Source organism: Ammospiza nelsoni, chromosome 14 (genome assembly GCF_027579445.1).
Source record: "Ammospiza nelsoni isolate bAmmNel1 chromosome 14, bAmmNel1.pri, whole genome shotgun sequence".
In the NCBI taxonomy this organism is placed as follows: Eukaryota; Metazoa; Chordata; class Aves; order Passeriformes; family Passerellidae; genus Ammospiza; species Ammospiza nelsoni.
The window spans coordinates 14,742,249-14,754,430 of NC_080646.1; the positions used below are offsets into that span (position 1 = coordinate 14,742,249).

The window sequence follows — 12,182 nt, forward strand, 5'->3', positions numbered from 1 at the left end:
TTCCTTTGTAAATGTTTTATTTTAAGCAAATAAAAGAATGTATTTTTTGTCTGATATGTGGCTCTTTTTGTTTGGCAGGGTAACTCCATCTTCCGAAAATCCCAATGGTGCTACCTGTAGTGTAAGTCAGGGAAAGCCCTCTTTAAGAAGAATAAAAGGGAGAATACACAGAAGCAAAAGTCTTGATAGCATTGATTTCTGTGAATTCACTGTAAGTACTATATCTTTTACATTTATCTTATATGAAGTTAAGAGAGTCTTATTAATGAAGCAGTTTGCTTCTTGCATTGGGTTTACCTGTTTGTCAGATTAGCGGAGGTATTGTATTTAATGTTTTAATTGACTTACTACTGCTAGATATTATGAGCAGTGGTGTCACTTATATGATTGGTGATGTGCAACTACATTCTTGTTCTTCAGCAACCATGAGACAGAAATTCCTATCTCAAATTTTAATATTGTTGCCTCCATAAGATTAAGAAATTGACTTGCAAATGGAGTAAATATGAAAAAAAATATGATTTCAAGTCTTATTTTTATATTGAGCTTTTGGAAATTGTGTTTAAAGTCAAACATGACTTTTTACAAAGCCCAAATGACTATTTCAGTTGCCTATGGCTATAATTAAGTGCTAGAAAAGGAAATATATTTTTCTAAAAGATGTGTATGCTTATAGCACTTGAAAGCTGGTGTCACAGGTGATAGGTTACTTCAATTAGGCAGTACTGGTATTCCTTTTCTCTTCTCTTTGCTTAGGGGGTAGATGTGTTTGTGTTACAGTTTCAGAAACTTCAATGTGATCATGGTAAAGAACCATGACAGCCTCGCAACTAACTGGAGGGAATTTGGTCAAAACAAATTATTTTCTGATAAGCTAAAATAATTTACTCTTTAAGTATTTAAACAGTGTCAAAGAATATGTTGAATTATAAATTGGTTATGAAATAGGAGGATGAAAGAGCTAAAAAATATGTGCTGTCTTTAAAATGCAGAAATCAATAGTGATGTGAAGATATTGTGTGGCATTGCATGGTACTAGAAACAATATCACTAAGATATTCAGATGGGATTTGGAGAAACATCTTGAAGGCATAACAGTGGTTTGAGTGTGTTGCCTTTCAGTGGGATGTTTTTCACAGATGATGCCAATAGCATAATTGGTATTTTTTTCCCCAGGACAGCTTTGTTTCTAATTGCCAAGTCTCACAGCGCTATCTTTGGGACAAAGAGCTTGTTGTTTGCTGTTCAAGGAAGTGATGAAGTTCCTGGGAAGGATTTGGGCTGTGGTGTGTTGTATGGGCTCTGGCCAGTCCGGCAGGGCCGTGTGCCCTGGCTGGGAGAGTGAGGGAGCTGTGCTGGGGCTGTGCTGCCTCATCCCCGCTGCCCTTGGTGGGTCTGTGCTCACTGTTGTCACAGCACTGATCCCGCTGTGATCATTGCTCTGCTGAAGGTTACAAATTCCCCCAGGGAGCAAAATTTCCTTCTGCTATATGGGTCTTCATCTGTGTGGTCCTATTAAGGAGTTTTATCTAAATCTATCTCTACTCCTGGGGCCTTCAAAGAAAAAGAGATTATAGCCAACGGTAAAAAGAATTTCTTGCATGCCATAGAACCTTTGCAGAGAGATTTGAGACAGATAATAATGGGCAACGACTGTGTCTATAACATACAATGTGTAGAGTGTGTCATGGATAAATTCATACATTAATAGCTAAGTATTGAGAATTATGATCAGTAAAGGAAGTTCACTTTTTCTGAGGTCCCATGTTAAAGGATGACACAGATTTAAATAGCTAAGCACACAAATCAGAGTTAAAAATATGGATTTTCTTGCTGCTACATGATATAGAATTATACTGAAATATTTCTTGATATTGTATAATTGAGGTTTTATTGTTCTCAAATTGTGATTAAAAATAGATCTAAAGAAGTTATTGAATAAATTAGTATGCCTAAATCTTTCAAGAGTGCTCTCAGAATGTAACATTTTTCATGTTAAGAGTCTTCATCTAGTTAAAACACTGAGGCACTGGCAGACAGAAAACAATTAAAAATAAAAATTAAAACACAAAGGAGCTTTTAAAAATGTTCTCTTAACAACTATTTTATTATGTAGTATATTCATTTTGTGCACAGTGAAGTTGAAAAGTTTCGTATTTAAATATGTGGATAACTTATATGCTGACAGCATCCAGTGAACTGTTGGTTTCATTCATCATCTAATGAGAATGAGATCCATTAATAATTCTGAATGTTGCTCGATTTCACTTTAAAATAAGTAATGTCAACGTAAATCCTAAACTAATCTTTTTTGGAAACCTTTTGTTTAAAGGTTTCACTCAGCAAATTCTTACTGATGACAAATCCTAACAGCAGAAAGACGTAAAAAATAACTTATGCTTTCTTTTCTTGAAGTGAGTAAGTGTGTCCCCAGTGGGGAAGTTTTGGTTACACCTGTGGCTCTTTGTATGGGTGATGTACCCAAGAGTGCAGCAGAGCTCCTTGCCTGTGGAGCCTCAGTGGCTGATGCCCTGCTGCTGCAGTGACCCCTTTCAGGCCTCAGGGATGGATGTCCCTGCTCAAGGCCAGGCTGGATGGGATTCTGGGCAACCTGGTCTAGTGGATGGCATCCCTGACCATTGTGAGGGAGGGAACTAGGTGACTTTTAAGGTCCCTTCCAAACCAAGCCATTCTGTGGTTTGGGTGAGATTGTCAAAGCCCACAGTTCCCAGCTGGTGCCCTGCATACCCATATTAACATCTCACAGCTGGCTCACCTGTATTAAGCTCACAACACCCTTCCAGAAGGCCTAAGTTCTTCCTGATTACAAGTGGTGAGAGTCTGCAGGATTGCTGACAAAATCTCAATTTTATTTCTTAGTGATACCTCTGCTGTCTTAAGTGGATGATACTGGGGTTTGTAAGTGCCTCCTTTTGCAGTTTTGCTAAGGCAGCAAGTGAGAAGATAAAGTGATGAAATTATGTTAAGCCACAGAGTGATAGCACAGCAACTCCCTTAAAAAGCGTATCCATTTTCAACTTCTTGCACCTTTTTTTCTTTTTTTTATCCTCTCCATGTATTAGCAGTACCACTTAGTCAGATTAGCACCTGTTCACCCAAACAAAGTAAAATCTGTTTTATTACCCTTCAGTTCTTCTTTAAAGGAGTATCATCATGTTGTTCTGTGCCAGATATTAGCCCTTGAAAAACTCGGTTTTAGTGGTATGTATAAAAAATATGCCTGTATTTTATGTTGAACATTGGCAAATGGTTGTTTTCAACCCCGAAATGTTGCAGAACTCCTAGTCTACATTGTGGAAAAAGGAAGAAAAGGTAAAGAAAAGCATTATCAGCTCTGCAGGGCACATGTGGAATACCTACTTCCTTGTAGATTGAGCCTGTTGTACTAATGTTTCATTACATCCATATTTTAGTCTTTGTTACTCTGAACCAAGCCCTGGCTCTGTACAAGCTACCCCAGATAGCAGTAGCACTTCTGAGCCCAATTCGTTGACAGGGTTTTTGTTGTATTAGGCATTGTGCAAACATGAAATGTTTACTCTCAAGGACCTTACAATCCATTTCTAATAATAGGTAAGATGTGACTAAACTTTGATTCTTTAGCTGCATATGGCTCTGAAGCTGCTCAAGTGCTGCACTGATGCTAGGGCTTCTGAAGGTCACGGTAGGATGCAGGTGCATTTTGGGACTGCCCTGCTTGATAGAGCCCTGGGAGTTGTTCTCCTCTCTGGTGTGGAGCTGCCTTGGGAGGCTGTGTGACAGCTCAGAGGTGTTTGAATGGATCTCGTGGTTTGGTTGCTGCCCTGCGTGACAGAATTTGTGCAGGTCTCATAGCACTACAAACACTGACCACCCCTACAATGTGAGGATGCAGAGAAACTGTTCCCTTGTTTTCCTTTTAGTCAGTGCTGATGTTTTCTGGGAAAGGGAGATTTGAAAACTTTAATAAGGAGTTAATATAATGAATTTTATGTCTAAGATACTTTATAGTTTTGTAACTCTTTGATTGGACTTAAGAAATTATTGAAATCAGCATCTTGAAAAGTGTGTTTTTAAAGGAGCACAGATTTCAAGCCTTTCCTGCTAAAAGCAGCCCTTTGGACAAAGGAGCTCATCTTGGAAATCAGAGCACTGCAGTTATTTCCAATATGAGCAAGTCCAGTGCAGGAGGCAGCTGGTGCTAGCCTGCTGTCACTAAACAGGCACGCAGCTAGGGTCAGCTCACCTGCAGCTGGAGAAAGCAGAACATCTCCAGTGTACTTCCATTTGCATTGGAGTTAAAATCCAAGGAATAATTTTGCAAAATGTTATACCGATGCTGGTTTCTTTTTCTCACTTTTCCATTCCTTTCTAGCAATTCCTTTTTCAGGTGCCATATCCTGCCAATGAGGTGATGTTGGCTAGAATCGCTGTGCACCAGTGCTTTAGAGGTTCCTGATGTCAGCATGTTAAGCACAAAAGTAACACAGTAGGGTAGGAGATTACCGAAAAGAGGAGAAAAGAAAGACAGCTGAGTACAAAGAACAGTCTGAATAAAGCACTGTGGAATGCATGACAAAATGGAAGAGGCAACAAAGGAAAAGATAATCAGAAAGTGAGAATTAGCTCATGTGCTGTTGCCTTCCTTAGATGGGGAGCACGCATGTTCACCTAGAACAGTAATTTTTAGTGCACTGTAGTAAGTGTTATGCCTTTGAACGGGGGGTGATACCTTGTATAATTTCTTGCGGGGGAGCTGCGGAAACTCGGTGTTTCTGTGTGCTTGCCTGCTCTCATTAGCAGGATGGAGTGATTGACCTCGCATGCTCTGAGGGGGCGTGTGCCCGGCATGTTCTGTGTGCCGGGAGCTGCGTGAGCGCCCAGCCCCGGAGCAGCTCCCACAGCGGCCGTGGCGTTGTGCTGGTGCTGCCCTTTCACGTGCTTTATCATTTCTAATGAAGTTTCAAGGCTCTTTAGAGGCTTTAGTGATTAACTTTAATGGATGTTTGTGATGACATCCTTATTTCACTTCCCCAGTCTCCCTGGCAGATTTTTATAGCATACAGCAGGCTTAGAATCAGTTTGTTGTCAGAAATGTCCTTACCAGTGTGTTGGGTAACTGTTGCTGTGAGTAGCCCCATTCCCCCAGTGAAAAAATGTAATAATGATCAAAACACAATACTGCACTATATTGGTTAACTTGTCATGGAGCATATTGCTGAGCAAGGCAGCCTGGTCTGTACCAAAGCAGAGATTTATTGCAGTTTTTTATTTAATTTCATCTATTGCAAACTCATCTTCCCATTGAATCATCTTACAGATGATTTCTGAGATGCTAGATATTATTCAGTATTTGATTATTGTTTTCCTTTTTAAAAATAAAATTCTTCAGCTTTTATATTTCCATTTATCTTGATTTTCCTGCTGAGTATTTTAATTTGAATATATGTCTGTAAAACTTGTAAAATGAGAAATGAATAATAACACAAATGGTATGTATGAGACTCAGTTTCTTAGGATGGAGACATAAGAGTGCTCATGTTCTTTAAAAAGTCCTGCAGGTATTTTGGTCATCTCTGTAGATGTGGAAGGAAGAACTCATTAGCACAGCTGGAGTCTTGTGGATGCCCTTAATTTGTTACTGTTCAGAGAAGTGTGGTTGTTATGCAGCTGTTTCTGAGATTTAAATCCTCTCTGGTAGCTTAGCCTTGCTTCACAATATTGTTGTTGTACTGTAACCCATTTATTATAATAATTTAATCTATTGATGGTGTATGAACACAGTACAGACTTTATACAGTTTTGGCTGGTTTATTTTACCTAAGGTAGTCTAAATAATGAAAAAAATGAACATTTAAGCAGTTTACACATTTTACAGTTAATGAAATGAAAATGCTTTGTCTTACATGTGTATTTTTATTGGTCAAGTATATAGAAAAAACCCAAAAATATGCATGTTATTTGTTTTAATATATATAGTTAATAGTTTTAAATACAGAGGAAAAAGAGTTTAATTTGAACAAGTGTGGAAATATAGTACTGATGGAAGGAGGGAAAAAAACTGGAGGCTTTTGATCCAAGATTACAATTCTTCTGGGAAAGAGTATATTTTCAGCATTGTTTATTCTGTCATCTTGCTTTTTATTTAAAAACAAATCCAAAGTTTTATGTAAGAGCTATTCTAAATGTCAAGGCAAATTATTAAGTCTCAAGCATAATACTAGGTGAAGCTTATACAGCCTTAAGATTAACCTAAGGAAGTTAACCATAAATGAACAAGTAATTTAATTTGCTAAATTCTGAATTGTGATTGACCTTGATTTGTGTTTCTGAATTGATTCAGACTGATTGATTTACGTTTCTCAACAAATTCAGTGTTCCAGTTTAAGTCTACCAAGGATGTTAACTGATGACTGTGTTTACATTTAATTTAGATTAGAAATATATTTTTGAGTGCATGTTTTGGATTATTTTTATTTCTTCTCAGAATGGCACTGTGAATTTGGGCAGATGGAGCTGTACTGAAATACTCTTTGGCATTTGTTAGGGTAATACCTGCTTGATTACTCCACCACCATTATACTTGGCGGATGATTGTGACTTGTCAGGTCCATCATCTCTTAAAATGTCAAAAGATATGTAGGCCACGGTGTATTTTGTCTTTAGGTTACATAATATCAGCTCCTCTTTGTGTGGTGCTGTGGGATGCTATTGTCATTTAGTCTCAGTAGCAGTGCCCACCTGCCAGTGAGCTGCAGCCAGCCCCAAGCAGAATTAGGGTCCAGTTGTTTGTCCTTCAGCTAGCCCAGAGATGGAGGGTGATTTAGAATGTCCACTATCCCTGCTTTTCAGATACTTCTGAGCTCCTCTGAATGTCTCAATTTCTGAGCTGAACTCTGTATGGAGCCACATGATGATCAGTGTTGTATTAAAGCAAATTGATGGGATGACTCAGGGAAAAGAGTAACTCTCATATAAATGTGAGCTTCTCTAGGTCAATGCTAAAGTTTTTTTTTTTCTGAAAAATCAAGGTTTCTTATTGTAGATTAGATACCTTAATGTTTTGTTAGGCATTAGATACTTGTATAATAAATAATTGTTTCTGTCCAAAAGAATTTTATGTGAGTGACTCTAAACTGGCTTTGAGTCTAAGTGCGTTTATCTTTCATGCCAAAAATTCTTCCCAGATTTATTTCTGGAGGAGAAGTTAAGATTATATTGCTCAATCTATTTTCCTGTTATTGATAGATTTTATTTGTTTGACCTTTCTCTACTGTTGTGCTCAAAAAGAGGCAGACTTGTTATATATGAGAAAGCAAAGACTGCAACAATTTCTATTGCAGGCTCTCAGCCTTGTGCTTAAAAATAGCAAATAACAGAAGTGTCAGTATGAGTGGCTTTTCAAATATATCACTAGAATGTATATGCTAGTAGCATGTCTGTTTTAATATTTTTATTAGGTTGCTGGAGGTTTTTTCGGTTTAGGTTTGTTGGATGTTTGGGGTTTTTTGGGTTTTGCTAATTTTTTGCCTCACCAAAACTGCTTCCCCTTGGAAACTAGAATTTGGGTGATTAATTCTAATGGCTTTTAAAATTTGATTTTTATTATGAAACAAAATATGTTGTTTTTGTTTGCAAAAGCTGCTTGGAACCTTCTGTTGTTAAATACTTGTCTATGTGTGGGCACTACTGGCATGTCTGCAAAGATATAATAATTTCATGGAAATAATAATGATCCTATAATGCAGGTACAGTCAGTGTCAGCATGCAGTCTGTGGTGGGGACAGAAATGTTTCTTGCTGCTTTTTCTAGCAAAAGAAATTGAAATGTTTCCTTTGACCTTCAGACACCTACTTTCTCAGAAGTAACTGAGTAACTGTTACTGTCTCAGAAACAGCATTCCTTGATCCATGCCTGGCAATACCAAAGAAGGTTAAGGATGGGAATATTTAATATTCCACCTGCACTTAGAACTTGTTTGTGCACTGAAATGAATGGAAAAATGTTTTCTTCGTGAAATAGGAGAATTGATCTACATGAAATATCAGAGCATCTTCAAACTTATGCACAAAGACAATAGCCACAGTTATAATTAAGGCCTTCAGGTTTTTGAGAGATTTTAGGCCTCAAGCCTTTCACTCAGTGGGATTCTCTCCAAGTGCCCATCCGTTGGTATTCTCAGCAAGCAGGATTTTAGTCGGACAGGCCAGCTCGGTGTGGAGGTGCTTCTGGAGCATTCCAGAGGAGCAGGTACTGGTACATGTACTGGAAATGATGCAGACAGAATGTCTGCAAGGGTTGCAGTAATTCTCAGCTTTGTTTTGATAAGCCCAAAGATGCACTTGGCCAAATGCTGATGGTGCTGAGGGTGGGCTGGGCAAGATCTTGAAATACGTTTGGCCTCCTTAGAAGATCTTTGGCATTTTTTTTTTTTCTTTCAAGCTTTAAGCTTTTCAAGTTACAATTGAAGAAATAATAATAAAAGTATTCCATAGCTGTTACTCAGAGACTCCAGTAAGGATAGCTACTGGAACATTTCAAAGTAGGATTTAACAGCACTGGGTTATATTTCTTTCCTTTGGAAGAAAGTCTTTTTTAGTTACACAAAGGGTTGAGAAGATAGTGTGAGTAGCAGCTGCAGAATTCCTCTTTTTAAAGTGACCCATGCTCAAGTTTATCTGTCACTATCCAGACACTGATGTGCATATCTGTCTATATAAATTATATAAACATAAGTATGCATGTGTAATATGTGCACACATGCATACACTTTGCATTTAATACAGAAAATACTACTGGTTTGGGTCACTCTTTGTCAGCATGATCTCTACATAAATTTTTAGAGTCTTGTTGACAAAACTCTGCCTGTCACATTGTACCATCTCTGCCAGTAGCAAACATCTCCAAGGGCAGGGCCTGACCCTACACAGGCAGTCCTTCAACAGCAGTTGTAAAATGTCACCGTCACCCTGTCAAGGTCTGCCTTTACCAACTTTGTTCCCTCTGCTCTCTGGAAGTCCCAGTGGGCGTTCAGGGACGTGTCATTTATCGCTCAGGTAAAATATGGCTTTTTTTGAATATTCTTCACCATCCCAAAGAATTCTCCATCTAACCCTTTTCCCGTCTTTGTTGTCCAAATGGCTGGGGAGTGTGCCCAGGCAGGGGACAAAGGAATTTGTCTTCAGCAGATGGTTTATTTTAAGAGGATGTGCCAGTACTAATGTAGAAGAACTGACAGGATACTCTCAGCAGTAAAAAAAAAAATTGAAATATGGGCTGTAGCATAAGGTTTTGCTGCAGTCACTGGAAAAATATTAACTGAAAATGTTGTTAAAATAATGGAAACATAATTGTACTCATCGAAAGTTGAAAATGAAGTGCATTGCACCCAACACCCAAGTCTTCAGCCTAAATGCAGAATAAAATAAAAAAAGATGGATTGTGAGCACCTTGGAATTCAGACTGCATGAATTTGCAAAAATGCCATAGCAAACTTCTAGGAGAATGTTCGGTTTTTTTGATCCAAAGAAATTTATTTCTGAAGTCTGGGGCTGTGAATGGAAAACAAATTGTTTATAAGCTGTGCTTAGACTGAAAAAAGGGTTAGACTGCGTTAATGGAATAGGGCAGTTAGCGTGGGCTGGCTCATCGCTCTTGCAGCAATAGAGACACTTCCAGTTTGCAGAGATTCTGGTTTCTTTTGGCACAGATGTCCTTTTTGTCCTCTGGCACAGTTTTCCTTGATTTTTCAAAGAAATATTGGATGTTTGTTACTCGTCTATATCTAAGAAGAGCAGCTTGCTTCTCCCTCTGGTATAATATGCCTCTGCTTATTGCTCTGCAGTATTCTGTGAGGGAGCATACAGGACTGGGTAACCTCTACAGAGCAGCTGCCTTTGGATATTTGGCACTGTTATTAGCAATATACTATTGGGATCACAGGCTCCTGTAATAAATTTAGCAATCTTGGCTGTACTATCATTATACTTATCTAGAACCCCTCAGAGCTAGAGAATTTGAAAAGTATTGTGGTGAGTACCACTGCATGAATAGAAAGGAAGCAAATATTAGTGTTTGTATTTTTATGAAGATTCAACATTTAACTTCTGGTATCTATTGACATCTGCAGCTGTATAATGTGTTACCTTTCATTGCCCTTGAGGACAGCCCAGGGAGAGAGAGCTTAAAGGTTGGTAATGACAAAGAAGGAGAAAAACCAGCAAGGAGAAGATCTCCTCTTGGAGCTGCTCAGATGTTCAGAAACCAGAAAGTGCTTTCTCAACCTGCTTGGAAAATAAGTTGTGAGCATACAGTACTCAAGTCTGAGCAATAGGCTTTTCAGTGAGGTTTCTTACAGTTCTTCAGATAAAGGAAAAACACTGGAGTCACATACTAGAGTGTGTGAATAGAGAATGTTCAACATTCAACTACAAACACAATTCTTGTTTTGCCCCTCTCAGGAAGGCAGCATGTCTTATAAAATTATTATAATATATTAATTATTTACTTGACTCTGATAATGCAGAATAATATGACTGCCAGTCAAAGCTGCACACTGAAGTTGGATGCTGCCTGAATGCTCAGGCAGCATTTCAGCTGGCCTTTGTTAGGCCTGTTTTTATATATGGACTGTTAAACACAGCTTTGTGAAATCATGATTCATTTACTGTAACGAGATAGGGATGTGAGCTCCAAGATGAAGACTCTCAACAGCTGCTAGAAAGCTTTTCACAATTTATAACTGGATATGTGGTCTATATTATTTCATTCTTAAACATGTGATCCCTGTGAAACTTGGTTGGCCAAATTAGCCAAGTTTGCCTTTCTTGGTTATCTACCAGTGCTTGCATAACCAGAGAACCACATGGCTTTTGCTTTCTCTACCTTCAAGGTAAGGCAGGGATGGCCTAAATCAGGGATTTTCATATTGCACCATTTAACTAAAAGCTGTTTCCAGTAACTGGATGCAGTATTTCCTCTACTTTCACTCACAGCAGTTTTGGGCAATATAACAAAATAGCATTGGATACCTGGATGATTGATTGCTGCAGAATCCAGTAGTCACTAGGCAGTAACAACCCTGGGATGCAAGCACAGAGAACTGGCCTGCCTTCATTTCTCCACTTCATAACAATTCTTGTGCATGTTTTCAGGCCAGCTAGAGTGAGTTCAGACACGTGCCCAGAAATGTGATGAATTAATCTGAAAGTTCTGCAGCCAATACTTTATAATCTCATATTTGCATTATTAATAGCTGCTGTATCTGCCTCGTGGATTCAGATCTGCTGCTGTGCATTCTGTGAGGGCATTTTAGGGCTTTAAGATGAGCCCATGAAGAAATACAATTTAGGATGGAAAACAGACAATTTTTAAGAACAAGTGCAAAACCAGGAAGATAATGGATGAGTCAGGAGGATTTGTTGGACTTGATCCCAGCCACCTAAAATTTCCTGACAGAAGCTTCATTTTTTCTTCTACCACTGCAAACTTTTCTGTTTAAGATGGTACTCTAGAATGGTGCCTGCACTCTGTGGAGTGCTCACAGGAGTGATAAGGCACAATTTGCAGTGTTATGCATCTTCTGCTGATACTGTCTTGTGGAAATGTACCTCTGTGGGCAGCAATTGCAAGTGCAAAGTGTCAGGCAAAGTATTATAAGTGACCCCTTCCAGCATAAATCTTTCTAATAGACTTTCTGATTCTGCTGATAATCTAGGATTTTCCGTATGGGATTGAGTTCTTTCAACACCATACCTTCAAAAAGGATCTGTAATAAATTGGTGGGGCTACCACACTTATGTGGGCTTGGCATAAGGCATTAGGTGTCCTTGATTATTCTTCATGACTTCTAGTGAGACCAGCTGAAGATCTGCAGTTATATTTTGTCCCTTAATGATCTTCCTTACCCAGGGTTTACAGTGGCTTCCACACTAATGTTTGCACAGTTTGTCTTCTCTTGTTTTATCTTCAGCTTTTGTGGTGATTATTATTATTCATATTACAGTAGTAGTTAGAGCACTCTGTTAGCATCAGAGTCCTGCTGGATCAGATGAGCTACAAACACAGAAGAAAACTCAGTTCTCTACATATCAAATATGTTAAAATGTGTTAAAAAGTCCCTGGTACAGATGTATCAAGTGGAATTAAAAAGGTAAAGATGGTTTATCACCACAGTGATAGTG

The 12,182-nt window shown here is 38.5% G+C and overlaps 1 protein-coding gene across 2 annotated transcripts in view; it reads left to right on the forward strand.

Annotated features, from left to right (window-relative positions):
• The window catches only part of TJP1 (tight junction protein 1), a 156,627-nt gene that overhangs the window by 9,140 nt on the left and 135,305 nt on the right, over nt 1-12,182 (forward strand). For both annotated transcript variants that reach the window (XM_059481871.1, XM_059481869.1), the window contains one exon: nt 79-211. In XM_059481871.1, coding sequence (XP_059337854.1) covers nt 79-211 — 133 coding nt within the window. The remainder of the gene's footprint in view (nt 1-78; nt 212-12,182) is intronic.